The 14,326-nt window shown below is 53.5% G+C and overlaps 2 protein-coding genes across 4 annotated transcripts; one reads left to right on the top strand and one right to left on the bottom strand.

Annotated features, from left to right (window-relative positions):
• The first annotated feature begins 353 nt into the window (after window positions 1-353).
• Window positions 354-3,281, top strand: LOC142355807 (zinc chaperone YciC-like). The gene is made up of 7 exons (XM_075407855.1): window positions 354-1,081; window positions 1,304-1,419; window positions 1,779-1,883; window positions 2,042-2,262; window positions 2,394-2,594; window positions 2,757-2,893; window positions 3,032-3,281. Exons 1-7 carry the CDS (start codon window positions 403-405, stop codon window positions 3,154-3,156), a joined length of 1,584 nt encoding a protein of 527 aa, XP_075263970.1. The 5' UTR covers window positions 354-402; the 3' UTR covers window positions 3,157-3,281.
• Window positions 3,282-5,900: 2,619 nt separating this feature from the next.
• On the bottom strand, window positions 5,901-8,311 carry LOC142355808 (high mobility group-T protein-like). 3 transcript variants are annotated; one of them, XM_075407856.1, is made up of 6 exons: window positions 8,214-8,311; window positions 7,222-7,422; window positions 6,972-7,071; window positions 6,768-6,884; window positions 6,476-6,622; window positions 5,901-6,392 (listed from the first exon to the last, which is right to left on the bottom strand). In XM_075407856.1, the coding sequence occupies exons 2-6, from the start codon at window positions 7,374-7,376 to the stop codon at window positions 6,120-6,122; spliced, it is 792 nt and encodes a 263-aa protein (XP_075263971.1). In that variant the 5' UTR covers window positions 7,377-7,422; window positions 8,214-8,311; the 3' UTR covers window positions 5,901-6,119. The 3 variants fall into 3 exon arrangements, with proteins under 3 accessions (XP_075263971.1, XP_075263973.1, XP_075263972.1); XM_075407858.1 differs by having other exon boundaries at window positions 8,219-8,300; XM_075407857.1 differs by lacking the exon at window positions 8,214-8,311 and adding an exon at window positions 7,872-8,124.
• Window positions 8,312-14,326: the final 6,015 nt, after the last annotated feature.

Raw genomic sequence — 14,326 nt, 5'->3', positions numbered from 1 at the left:
AACAGTACCGCAGCAGGAGTAGGGAGGGACTCTAGAGCTACCCGCGGATGTAGGGTACATCTGCATGTACCCTTAATTCCAATTTCCATATATTATGTGCAGTGAAAAAAAAATGTGCAGGGCACTGTGGCCTGTGCAGCTAGCCCTGCTCATGTACATCGGTACCAACTGTACGAATACGAGTATTGGCATGTCATGCATGCGCGTAGAATGGTCTGTACAGTGAAGGGTAGGCCATGCAACAAGCAGCCGCCACGACTACGAGTAGTGGGTCTGGGCAACTAAAAGTCGGGTCCACGGCACTCTAGCCGCTCGCGGAATTGCCAACCCCAGCTTCAGGCCGGTCTGCGGAGCAAATACTGAAGAAACGCCCATTCTGAAGTTGCTGTGCTTGAGCAATTGATGCCCGGGAGAATGGCGACTGCCGCTCTGAAGCGCTTGCTGCCCGTCAGAGGAACTCGGAGGTCTGAGTTGTCGTTCCTGAAAACGTCTCGCAAATTCAGCAATACCGTGAACGTGGGCCTCGCTAGAGCACTGCGAGCTCCTAGTGATAACAAGACATCCGGGCAGCCCGGATCCGTTTCAACCGCTTGCCGTTCAGCTGATCATGCCCCCAGGCGGAGCCTAACTGTGCGGTCGTCAGCAGCAGAGGTTGCTGGTCATGCGAGGCCCGACAGCACCTCAGCGGATACACGTGTCCCGATCATGCTACTGTCTGGTTTTCTTGGGGCGGGGAAGACCACCACTTTAAAGCACGTTTTATCTAACCAGGAAGGTCTCCGCATTGCTGTTGTGGTGAATGACGTGGCGGATATCAACATTGATGAGAAGCTTCTGAAGGATGCCACAGTGAATGAAACCGCCATGATGGAGCTGTCCAATGGCTGCATGTGCTGTTCCCTCAAGGATGACCTGGTTGCTACGATAAGAGCCCTGGCAAACAGGCAGGCGTTCGACCTCGTAATTGTGGAGAGCACAGGCGTCGCTCTACCCATGCCTGTGGCTGCCCTTTTCGCTGAATACGCGGACTATGCACCTTCGGAACTCAATGACGTGGCCTACCTAGACACCATAACAACAGGTGCGCGAGGACCTATGCAAGTCAGGCGAGAGCGGCACAGGAACCCCCTGACGAGGCAACCGGATGGGTTGGTGGTGGTCAGATGGGGAGGGAGAGGCAACCTCTGAGTCGGCTTCAGGAGAGATGAGGAGCTGTTGTTGCAGGCCTGTGTTGGCAGTTGGTGTGAGGAAATCCACCTGTGCGATAACATGCCTGCTCTTGACGGCTGCTACTGTCTGGCAGTCGTTGATGCCCCGCGCTTCATCAACGATGTCATGGAAGCAAAGGACTTGGAGGAAGTGGGGCTCAACGCCCATGAAGAGGATGACAGGGTTGTTTCGGACATAATGGTGGAGCAGGTTGAACCCCCCCCCCCCCCCCCCCCCCACACACACACACACACTCACTCACTCGCCGCCTTCCCTTGGTCACTGCCCCTACCTGCTGACCACCACAGGTCACCATCGCCAGTCCTGATCCCGAGCCCCATGCTAACCCCCCTTAAGCCGAGGCTCATGCCCTCCTACCTGTCCCTCCGCACCAGGACTTCTCCAGCATAACATTACGTGCGGCACAACAACAGGAGGATGAGGGCTGTGCAGCCCACTGGCAGCCATTAAACCCTCTGACTACATGCCACACATGAGGTGTCTTGTGACACTGTATATGGACAGCTGTTTAACGCTGACATGATCGTTGCCAACTCCCACGTCGGTAGGTGGAATTTGCTGACATGCTGTTAGTCAACAAAACGGACTGTGTATCAAGTGAAGATCTTGAGCAGCTGAAGGCTCTGCTGCGAGAGCTTAACCCAAAAGCCAAGGTGTGCTTCATTGGTCTACAGACAATGTGACTCTCTGCCAAGTTGTTCCCTTTTGACCGGTTCTTGCCGCGAACCGCCCACATCCTCTCCTGGTGGCAACGTTCTGGATGTAGATCCGTGGGCTACTGGCGTCCGGTCTCTGAATCGGATCACCGCAGGTGATCACATCCAACTTTGGAGCTGTGCCCATGAGTGAGCTGGTGCTGACAAAGAGGTTCGACATGGAGGAGATGGAAGATGCGGCCGGATGGGTTGACATGCTAAACAAATTCGCAGAGGAGAGGGCAGACAGCGGGCACCGTCACGGGCACAGCCATTCTCATGATCATGAACATAGTCATGACCACTCACATAGTCATGACGAGGAACACAGTCACAGGTATGTTGCAAGGGAGCAGGAATTTGCAGACGAGGCTGCAGGTCCACACTGTTGGTGGCTGGGTGCGTGGTCCCCAGAACAAACTTAGCAGGTAGAACGTGAGGGCCTAAGATTTGGAATACGTTCCTCAGGCCTGCGGGCAAAGGAGTCCACGGCATCTCAAGCTTTGTATACGCAGCCAAGAAGCCGTTCCACCCTGTCCGCCTTGCAGAGGAGCTCGAGACAGAATGGCCGGGGCTCTTGAGATCTAAAGGCTTCTTCTGGCTTGCAACGCGCAATGATGAGAGGGGGTTGTGGCAGACGGCGGGCCAATCTTGGTCTGGGGAGTACAGGTGCGAGGGATGGCCTGCAAGGCAGCTGTCGCAGTTTCCCTTTCCAATTCATTCTGCCTGCGGAGTATTGCTGTCTACGTTGTTTCTCCCTTGAGTTTGCACTGAGACTGTGTGTGGCATCACTCCTCGTATGATTGCTTCCATGGATGCGGCGGATCACAGTGGGTTATGGGACGCAGCAGACCCAGACGCCCTGCATGATCCCGAGGTCGATACCAGTGCGTGGGATGCGTCATGGGGAGACCGCATGCAGGAGCTGGTATTCATAGGCATCGGAATGGATGAGGAGCACATGCGAGGTGATAGCCCCAGTAGTGTATGGAAGGAGGAGGGGAGCTGGCTACCCTCCAATCTGCATTTCGATACACATGGGAGTGAATGTGGTGTGCTAGTTTTCACCTCGAGCTTCACGCAGCATTTGCGGGTGTTGTTCTCAGGGCGCTTGGACCGGTGTTTGCTGACTGATGAGGAGCTATCACTTGGCCCAGAAGGATGGCTCTTACAATTCGAAGATCCCTTGCCTGGCTGGGACTGGGAATACTCGGAGACCGCATCATCCTAGTTCTAGCTTGCTAGATCTCAGCACAGTGTTGCGGTGCAAGCTAGGTACTGTCATGGGTGGTACTTATGGCTCCGGAGTAATTAGGATTCGTGGGGAGGCTGGAGCTACTGCGCTAATCATCAATGTGCTGGCTGTACACATGGTAACGTAGCCCACGTATTGTCTGATAGTTTGTGCAGTATTCAGCACAGTTCTGGTGTGTACACTGGCCCGACCATCTGTGGGCATCTGCCGGCCTCAAGCAGCCCCCAGTACCTGTCAGGGAACTGACGAACAAGAGGAAGCGCGCCCTCCTCGCAAATACATTTTGCCGAGTTGTATTCGTTGATAGCCGCGCAGCAGCCGGAGGACGGAGGATTGCTCGTGACATACGACAGCACTTCGTTTCCATCGGCGGTGGCAATGTCGGGAAACCTGTTCTGAACAGCTGCGAAGTAATCTGTACAGGTAGTCAGCTGGGAGATAAGGAGGTCCACGCAGCCCGTGGTGATCCCGGGAAACTGAGACAAGGCCTGTCGCAGCATCGCCGGATTTACATTTGTGCCAGCCATCGGGTTAAACCCGGGCTGTGCGCTTGCAGTCATCAGTCCCAGCAGAAGTGCCACGAAGGGGAATCCGTGCTTCAGAGACATTTTGCTTGCCTACAAGTAATACCGGTAACAAGTTCAAGGACTGTAAGGCGTTCGATGTGTAAACAGAGGCGACGAACGGCAATTGCGAAGTGCAGGAGGCACACTGACATCTCAACCGTTGGGGAACTGATTAAGTATATCCTCGTCGGCCGTGCTGATGGCTTGGCATCGCGGTGTTGCTGGGCTTGTGGCGACCTTGGGTAGCTAGTTGCGTCACTCAAGATGACGAATGGTATCCCCTCGATCAGAACTCTAGAGACTGGAACAAGATCGTCGATTGACGAACTGTTTTAGACATCCCTGTACGTTTTTCAAGATTATTAGTTTTTCTAATCAGATTTAATAAAATAGTATTATTATTATTATTATTATTATTATTATACACTGTATATAAATTATATTTAAAACATAGTAGGTTCAGGATTAGTTCTGAATATCGAATACGGATATTCCGGTAATTGTACACTTTACTCGATATAATAAAATCCAATAGACATTATAATATTTATGGATGTACCATAGGCTGTCCGATTTGGGCCGTCCGACACGACCGACGGGCAACAGCTAGTCAGCTACAGCTCGTACCGGCTAGGTACCCTACTAGGTCGATAGTAGTCCGAGAGCAATCCTGGTCCGACTCGGTAGGTAGGCACTAGGCACTCTCTTTTCTCTAGAGGCACAACGTGCTAGGGGGTAGGTACCCTACCTATACACGTACTGCCTCAGTCCCGACAAGCTCTGGCCAGCTGTCGATCGGCTGAAACGTTTGCTGCATATTTGTTCCGCTCGTCATGCCTGACCTTGTAAACACTAAATAAACAGTTCCTGGCTTGATTTCGAGATAAGCAGATGTGACAATAGAAGATGGAAGGATACATACTGCACGGACAGGCCACCTGTCACTGTTTACTCTACTCGTGCGGTGTATACACATAGACGTTCGGCGAGCCGCACCTGTCACCAACTCAGTGAAAGTAACCAGCCCTGTCCTAGCACATATCGGAACAACCAAGCCAGGCGCAGGTAGAATAACAACACAACAGGGCCGTATCCACCAGCATTGGCCATCATCTCCTCACTCTATCTCTTACATACCTAACTTTCTGATCATCGTGTTCGCAATATTTTTGTCTGTTCAAACGAGCTCGTGAGGTTGCAGGATATTGTCAGGTGCTGGCACCATCTAAGAAGGGTGAGTTGAGTTTTCCACGAGGTTTCCACCAAAAGAGCACCAGCCCTAGTGAAACACTGTCGGCCGATTCCTTCTCAGGAAAACGTCCACGTATCCTTTATAATTCGCGTAGTTAGATCTAATTAGGGAGAGAGAAATTCGCTCTTAATGCACGAAAGGATGCACGTACGGCCTGTGACTTGTTGTGGGTAACACTTTGAGCCGTGAGTGTACAGATGGCGAGAGAAAGAACTGCAGCTGGGTAGGCGGGCACTGACTTTCCTTCCCTGGAGGCCGCCTAATATCAGCATCTAGGTACGGACTACGTCACAGCTGTGCATTGTGCAGGTTCATCAAATAACATCGCCTGTTCTGTCAGCCGTGCATTGTATTTAGGGCTACTTTTCGCGATTTGAATCGTGTGCGTGAGGTATTCCCAGAAATCTGCCTGCAAAGTCAATTTGGACGTCCTGAGTCTGGACTCAGCTACATCTGGACCTGAATGCCATGCTTCCAGACGCCGCTACTGCGAAAATCCTTTCACCCTACTACCTAAATCATCCATTCTTGTATGAATCCTTCATGTGCAAAGCCACCTCCACAACCACGGGGCATAGCACACAACGCCTCCATGGGCTTCGAGAGGACTCGGCTCCATCTAGAGTGCCTGTTCTATGCCGGCTTCCGAGCCAGGCCGAGGAAATGAGTGATATACCGCTACACGTAGCACCCTTCAATAACTATGAGTACAGTACTAGCTTTCTCAGCTGGCATGGGACAAGAGCCCGCAGCCTGAATACTCAACAGCAACGACCCTTCTTTAAGCTCATTGTGTTGAGGGTTTTGCCAGACTGCGGTGATGACATCGTCGAGACTGACCATGCAGAAACTGCAGGCTGTTGCACACAACAGATACGATAACAAGAGTAATGTTTGTAATTTGCTTTTAAATCCCTGACCGCTGAAGCTGTGATGTCTTTAGAACTACTATGCAGTTGGCTATCGTATGCGACCAAATGGGCTGGCAGGCTGAGTCACAGCTAGGTAGGGAAACTGGCTCTGCCCCCCCTGGCATGCTATAGATAGAGAGACATTTAGACTTGAAGTTGCGAAGCTGGGGATCAATATGCAGAGCCTCCAATAGCCCATGCCCTGGAGTCCTAGACAAGGATTCCTGCCTGCTGTGGAGGGGGAATGGGTTGTGCAGTCAGGCCATTGGGTGCACCACCGGTCTCTTGCTGCTGCATCGTTGCAGCGGCAGCCACCATGACACGTTCAGCAGGTGTGAGCATCTTCATCCTTGCGTACTCGCTCTTGCTTGCACTGGACATGTCCTCATACGGCTTCTTTTCCTCTGGCGTCAGCTGCTTCCATTTCTCGCCAGCCGCTTTGCCCACAACTGAAACAGAAATGACTTCACCCTTGTGTTGCTCCTGTTTGGTAAGTGTGCAGATGGCGTTAAGTTTGCGTCCAAAATAACTGCGAAACTGAAGTTGGGACAATCCTACGTGCCTACCTTGAACTGAAGACGGAAGTCTGCAAGGAAGAAGAAGTAGGCACTTTGGGGCCGTTTCAGTTCGCCAGGTGCCCTTTCTTTCTTCGGTCGGTTTGCTTGCTTTGGATGATCTTCCTCATACTTGGAGATCAGGGACTTGTACTCATCCTGTGACATTTCAATGCGTGCCCATGTCAGCACAAGCATAGCTCTGCATGGGCGGCAAAGGAGAAGGAGCTGCGCATCTAGAAGGTAGCAAATGGGGTTCGGAAAGACGGAAAAAACAACATGATGCCTTGGGACGCCTTCGGACCTTTGAAGCGCGGGACTGCTGCTCGTACTCGGCTCTCTTTTCAGGCGGCAGAGACCGCCAAGCATTACCTGCTGCCACAGCAACCTCCGACACCTTCTTGCTATCTGGGTTGGCCAACTGGAGGCACAAGCAACAGTCACCATCTTTAGCGAGTAAATATCACAGCCCCTAGGGTCGGTAAAATGGGCAGGGAACAGGACTTGCCTTCCACTGTTCACGGAACTCGGCCAGGAAGAACATGTAAGCAGACTTGGGACGGCGGGGTGCATCAGCTGGCTTCTTAGCTCTGACTCTCTTGGTCTTCCTGCAAGCCATGATACCAACATGTTCAGTGAGCTCACCCAGTCTCAGTCGAAGAGGGTGCTGGCGCGCCCCTTTCCCAGTGAGGACGCAGACAGAAACCTCACTTTCCCTTTCCTACGAACACAAACGGGTTCGGTCAAGCCAAGCTTACCCGTCCTTTGGCTTGCGTCCCTTCTTCTGGGTGGTCTTTGCCACTGCAGGGGCGACAACAGGAACCTCGGGTACAGCAGGCGGTGGCCCAAGTGCTGCTGCCAGCAAAGATTGGCCACCCAACATCATTTGCACGTCAGTTGTGAACTCTGCCATCTTGGTACGTTGTCACGAGTGCCTGTTCCAAAGGATGAGACAGCACCTACACACAGAATGACCAGGTGCCATGAAGTGAGAATCCTGGAGCCAGCTGAGGCAGGGGGAGTGAGGGGATGTATGTTAAGTACAGCGTGCCAAAAAGCTGAATCCCTTCCATGCTCTCTGCCTGAAACAGTCTGTGGCGATTTGACAGCACGGAAGTAAATGCCTGCGATTTGAGGTTACCGTATTAGGGTCTAATCGTCCTGACTAACCCAGCAAGTTCCGCAGATGCTCGTCCAAAAGCAGTCAACAGACCCATGGCATGCGGGAACTGTCCCGAAAACCTGGTGTTGTGGGTCGCGGGCGGAGGGGGGGGACCAGTTGCGTGCCCATCAACAGCGGTTTCGGGTAGCAGACCCAGAAGATAACGAAATCCGTCTTTATGGCGACGGAAATTATCATCTTTCGGGAGCCGAGGCCAGGTATCGGCTTGGCAACGTGAAAACCTACTTTCTGCGCCATTGGACACCGGAACCGCCTTGTGTGCAGGATTCATAACCAACCGCAAAGCGAGGTCGGCGCAGGGCGAGGGCGCTGTTTCAGCTGTAAGATGCCGATCGGGAAATGGCGTGGCGAAACCGGAACATTATCGGAACGAATGATGCTAATGATGACACCGGTGCCGCAAGTAAGTGTGAACCATTACAACGAGATGGTCAATGGAGGAAGGAAGGCTAAGTTGACATGACGTGACAGGTCACAGGATAGATCCCCGCGGGCGGCACGCCAAAGTGGAGGGGGGAGGGGGGAAACGGGGGTTGAGCGCTACCCAAGCCAGGAAAAGCATCCAACCTGACCGAGATGAAATCAGCGCCCGAGCGCAACGCAGCTCACTACTTTGCGCCTGTCTGTCTTGAGCGCTTTCAAGTTTCACCGCCCTTGCCTTCGCGTGCTGACAACTGCGCGTGAGTTCGTGACCTCGAGGAAGGCAGTAGTTGGCTTCAGTAGTTGCGAAAGAGTGCGCTGGCTGTAGTTTGCAGCACAACAGCGCTGGGTGCGACACCCCCGGCTGGCCCCACACCCAGCTGCTGCTTCCTGTAGACCATGCAACACATGTGCTTGTGATGAGCAGCTTGAGCAACATACATGAGCTATCTATATCGCTAGTTCGAATCATACTGCAGCTGTACACTGCACGTAGTACATTACAATGCATATGCCGGTATAGTACCCGTAATCCGTATGTATGTCGCTCGGTAGGACGTGCATATTAGATCGAGTCAGCAGGCAGCCCGTTGCTGAAATCAACACTCAACAGCGTCATGCCAGTCAGGCCTGACCAGGCAGGTGAAGGGAAGCGCTTCCTTCGATCTGGCTGCGCGCGCGATATCGAACGTACAAAAACTAGTACTACCGATCGTACTCGTACCCGTGCTCTCTTGTTTTTTCACCCCAAGCCGCTCTAGGTAGGTAGGTACCCGCTAGCCCCCGCTGGAGAAAAATATGTCTATCTGTCAAAATGTGTGTCTGAGTGTATGCAGGTGGGCGCTAGCCAGTTTGGCTGAAATGAGTGGTTACATCGTATCTTGTTGTTCAGGTTGTCTGGTTGTCAGGTTGTCTGGTTGGTTGTCAGGATCAGTTCAGCTATATTTATAGAAGTCAGGTCCAGGAGATGTGGGAAGGCTGGTAGGAGAGAGTGTGTGTCGCGTGGTGTGGTGTATTAGCGCGTAACTTCACGGTAGCTGGTACGAAGGTTTACGCAGGGGTACAGCCGTACAGTTTACATTCTGACACCCCCGCTCGGCTGTAGCGCGAGTAAACCGCGGAGTATCGGTGTAGGTGGTACGTTTTTCAGGGAATTCGAAAATGGTAGGGTAGGTACGCGAGTATTGGGTGAATGGGTGTACGTTGGGGGAGTATTGGGTGTACAGGGGTACGTTCGAGACTTCTGTGGTGAATGATGGGCAGATGTGAGGGAAAGACGAAAAAGGAGTGGGGAGTGTAGACGTTGAGCGAGAAGAGAGCGTTTGCTGAGTCGAGTGTCGACGATCGTTGCGTTTAGCGATGAACGTGGCCAGAGAGAGAGGCCAGGGCTGTTGGAGTCGTTGCCAGGGTCGGCGATGGTGAGCGAGGTTGAGCGATGGTGAGCGATGGTGCGTTTCCGCGAAGATGAGGTCGGCGAGCGAGTTGGACACGGGTCGGTCCAGTTTCAGTCCAGAATGTCCAATTCTGTCCAGATGAAATGTCCAGGTGTCGGTCGGTCCAGCGAAGTCCAGGTCGTGGCTGTCCAGAAGAGAAGTCCAGGTAGTGTCCGCAACGGAAGTCCAGGTCTTGTCCAGGATGTCCAGGTATTGTCCAGAATGTTCAGTTCAGAATGACGGCAGCGAAAGATCAAGAGGTCCAGGCGAGAGAGGTTCAGGTAGAAGAAAGTATCGATCCAGTGACGTTAGAATATAGAGGAAGACCAGGGGGCCGTCCAGGTGGTTGAGATTCCATAGCGACAGTGTCTTGTAGGCGAGTCATCAGTTCTCAGGATAAATCCAAGGATAAACCTGCTCCGAAACCATGTCAAAATGTGTGTCTGAGTGTATGCAGGTGGGCGCTAGCCAGTTTGGCTGAAATGAGTGGTTACATCGTATCTTGTTGTTCAGGTTGTCTGGTTGTCAGGTTGTCTGGTTGGTTGTCAGGATCAGTTCAGCTATATTTATAGAAGTCAGGTCCAGGAGATGTGGGAAGGCTGGTAGGAGAGAGTGTGTGTCGCGTGGTGTGGTGTATTAGCGCGTAACTTCACGGTAGCTGGTACGAAGGTTTACGCAGGGGTACAGCCGTACAGTTTACATTCTGACACTATCACCGGAAGTACTCGTAATCACACTTCTATTCAGGACTTCCTCCTGCTAGTACGACTCGTACCCCCTCGAGCCGGCGGCCCGGCCATGACCTGATGCCCCGGTCTAGCTGTGAACTGATCTGCCTGCGAAGTGCCGGCCAACCTGGGCGCCCAACTGCCATTGGTGATTGGTGTAGACTGTACGAGTACGAGTAGTGTAGGGTATATAGGCAAGCTACTACAGTACTCGTACCTACCTACCGGCCAGGGCCCAGGAGGGACTCCTGGTACTACGTAAGGATAGGTACCGTATTCGGCCCTGGCTGGAGCTCTAGAGGACGAGTAGGCTGTACCCTACTCGGGGGTAGGTATCGGTAGGAACCCTACCTACCCTACTAGAGTAGCTAACGTGTTATTTTTTTAAAAGTTTTTCGCACCCCCGGGAGAAGGTGGGTCGAAAAAACAAAAAACCCTGCCTGCCGGGGGCGAGCCGAGATTTGAGTCTCGAAAGTCGAACATGGCGCTGAGCTGCCTCTAGGGTAGGTGAAGGGCTGATTAGCGATACAAGACCCGAAGGCAACCACACAGCTAGACAGATTTAGAGATAATAATACCCCGGCAACTAATAAGTAGTAGTAGGGTAGTAAAGTTTATCGGGGTGGCAGGTAGGGGATACCTATACCCTGCCCTGCCTAGAGAGATACCCTGCCCCCTGGGGTAGCTCGTTTCTTGTTTCACCCCAGGCAGGGAGAAGGTGGGTCGAAAACCCCTGCGGCCTGCCCCACTCTTTCGAGCCGAGATTCGAGTCCGGATCGAAGACCAGGCGCCGCTGGCCTTGGGGGTATAGATAGCCTACTCATACTATAGATAGGCACCATGCATATATAAATTAAAGGGAAATTTACAAAATGAGGTGCTCAAAAGCTGAAATGTTGCAAAATGCGGTAAATAGGTGTTTTGCAGATTGCGGTGCTTATGCTGTTTGCAGAATGCGGTGTGAAAGTGCCAGTTTGCAGAACACGGTCGGTTGAACTTTTGCATTGTGAGGTGCTATCCGGATAAGCCACGAATACTTGCAGGCCAAACAGGATCCTCAGCTAGTTCAAGAGTTGCTCGGTATGGCTTGAATTTAATTTGAATTTCAATTCTGAATAGCGGTCTGATAGCGGTTCCACCTTCTCCCGGGCGTGGGTGGGAAAAAAACGGTCGACACGGTGCTTTACGTGTCCCGTGGTACGTCCTTCACGGAACACTCAATTAACGTACAAATACGTGACGGAAAATGAACGGCAAACAGCACGAGATGCACAGCCGTCCGGGTGTTTTCCGGAGGTGGTAACCGCATTTTGCAAAACCGGGCTGCACCGCATTCTGGAGCACAATTCAGTGTACCGCATTATGTAAAATAAAAAGCACCGCAATCTGCAAAACACCCTATTTACCTCATTTTGCAAATTTTTGGCTTCTGAGCACCGCATTTTGTAAATTTCCCTAAATTAAATTTGGGGGCAGCTGGTACTCGTACTCGTACCCGGCCCAACGCAAATTCCGTCGTCACCCCGTTTTTTTAATGCGGTCCAGGGCCGGCCGGGGGTATATCCTTACACCAAATCGGTTTTTTTTCACCCCCGATGATATCAATATTCACAATCGCCACAAAGAAGAGCGCGACTGGCCGACTAGCTGATGATCATCCCCAGCCAGCGACTGAACCAAAACTGACCAACCCTGACCGATGCCTTGATTCTCCTCTCATGCCCTATGGGCCGCGCTAGCTGAAGCCGGCAAGGCCACGTATTGCTGCGGTGGACTCGTAAACCTCGCACTGCGCAGTTGCGGATACTTCGGATCAGCACCTGTGAAGACAGAAGATCTGCACAATTGCGCTTGGTGAACGTGCTCGAGTCCTGTCGAGTCCAACGTTTATGTAGTTCTTCTCCCTAGCTTTTGGCAAGGGTGGGTTCAGGGACGGTACACAGACGACGACAGGTTGTGCAGACGTGTTGGTGCTGAGACCTGAGCAGGGACCGGCTCAGGATTGGCCCGCAGTGCCCTGCTCATGCCATGGACCTCTCAAGGCAGGCGGAAAGGCGGCTATTGCTGTGCTCCGGAGCGATCTGCCTGGGCCTGATGTGCATCATGATGGTCCACATGCATCAGGACGTAGCGTACTGGGAGGTGGGCAGCCAGACACACACCTCCCCTACCTTGCACCCTGACTCGCTTCCTCATCTCCGACGTCCACCTGCAACACATCTGCATGTCCTCTTCTATTCCCCAAGTGTGGCATCCAACATTTGGTCTGAAGTCCTGTGGACCGGTGCGCACCCCATACGGCATGCCCACGGCACAGCTTGTGGAGTCCACGCTCAAGTCAGAGCGCGCAGCCCGGGCTAAGTGGCAGAAGCATGCAGAGACGGTATGTCACAGCGTGCGATCTCATGCAGAACCACCCACCTACGGGCACCGGTTGAAGCACTGCTACATCTCCCCTTCCTCCCGGGTCCTCACCCTCACCCATCCTCACCCGCTCTATCTCTGTGTTGCGCACGTCGCTGACATGCCACATCTGCTGTGCAGGCTCGCAGTGTCTCAGCCACTGCCATGAGCCTCGCCAGCCATGCTGCGACGGACAAAGGTCAACCCCCCCCCCCCCTCTCGTCCTCCCCCTCCAGCCCCCTCATGAGGAAGATCTGGTGTCCAGGAGTTTGCTGCGACACATAGGCCACACCTGAGCTCAAGCTCCCTGCACCTGTAGGCCATGCCCCAGTGACGGTGGAGTCGGGTGCGGCAACGCATGGCGGCGTCACCCTCGCATCATCCTCAACCTTGTGGATGGGCTCGCAGTCTGAAGATGACCCTCCATTCAAGGTACCGCGACTCGTGCAGCCGCCCTTTCCTGTTCTCCTCTCCCAGCCTTGCCAAAGTCCCCACAGCCCTCATCCCCTGGTATTTGCATCCATGTTGCATCCCACCCACCCTCCACCCATGTCTCTGTCCCCCTCCCTGCCAACCTTGGACGTCCTTCACGTTTGCTTGGCATCCCGCACCATAGAGTCCGTGACCGGAAGCAGTAGAGCGCACCTCACACATTGCTTTTATCTCCCGCTCTTGCAGATCTATGTGTATGAGCTGCCGAAGGAATACCATATCCAGCTCAAGAAAGAGCAGGGCCGGTGTATCACAGACCAGTACGGAACAGAAATACGAATCCATGAGACATTGCTGCAGAGCCGTTACCGCACCCTAGACCCAGAGGTGCGCCGCCCTGCGCTCACCCCCCACCGTGCTCACGTCTTGTGCTCACCAAAACGCAACGCATGATTCGTCTTTGAGCCCGGTCGTCACTCAACTGCCACTGCTCAACTGCTCTTCTCTCCGGCAGGAGGCAGAGTTCTTCTATGTGCCCATCTATGGGGAATGCTACCTGTTCAGGGCAACCCAAACCAGGGGGAAGAACGGCCTGGAAGACACCAACAGATGGTGCGCCGTCCCGTGCCCTCCCCGATCTCATCCCCCGACCAGCCATTGCACGGCCCACAGCACCCCCTCCCCCCCCCCCCCCCCCCCCCATGCGCACGCGCCCCTGCCGTCTCACCACATCGCAACGATCACCGCTTGCTTTTTAGTGCGCTGCCTCACCGGCATGTAGGCCTGACTGAGATGCGTGGCACGTCAGGTACCACCGTGCCATGGATATCATCATGAACGACCATCCATACTGGAACCGAACTCAGGTGCTCGCCCCCGTGACCGCCTTTACAAACGTCCGTGAGCTCTCTCCCGATTCTGCAGCCACAGCCGCACAGGATCGCACCTTTCCACTAGCACATGCCGGGCACTCCCCTTGCTCCAGCACAAGTTCTGGCTGAGCCACCACCTAACAGTAGTTCGCGTGCGCTCCGGGTGTGAGGCAGGGCCGCGACCATGTGTTTGTGTTCGCGGGCGCGCGCGGGCCTCACATCTTCAAGGACTGGAAGAGAGTGATCAAGAAGTCCATTTTTATGACACCTGAGGGCGACCGCTCTCTCTCGGAACAGTTCAACACCTGGAAAGACATTGTCATCCCAGGTCCCCCCCCCCCCCCCACCCCTCTCTCACACCAACTCACACACCCAACAAAAGAACACCGGAC

The sequence above is a fragment of the Convolutriloba macropyga genome, unplaced genomic scaffold, assembly GCF_964194025.1.
Source record: "Convolutriloba macropyga unplaced genomic scaffold, txConMacr16.3 SCAFFOLD_5698, whole genome shotgun sequence".
NCBI classification, from domain to species: Eukaryota; Metazoa; Xenacoelomorpha; order Acoela; family Convolutidae; genus Convolutriloba; species Convolutriloba macropyga.
Note: the sequence above shows the minus strand (reverse complement) of the source record. Positions and strands in the feature narration are given on the sequence as shown.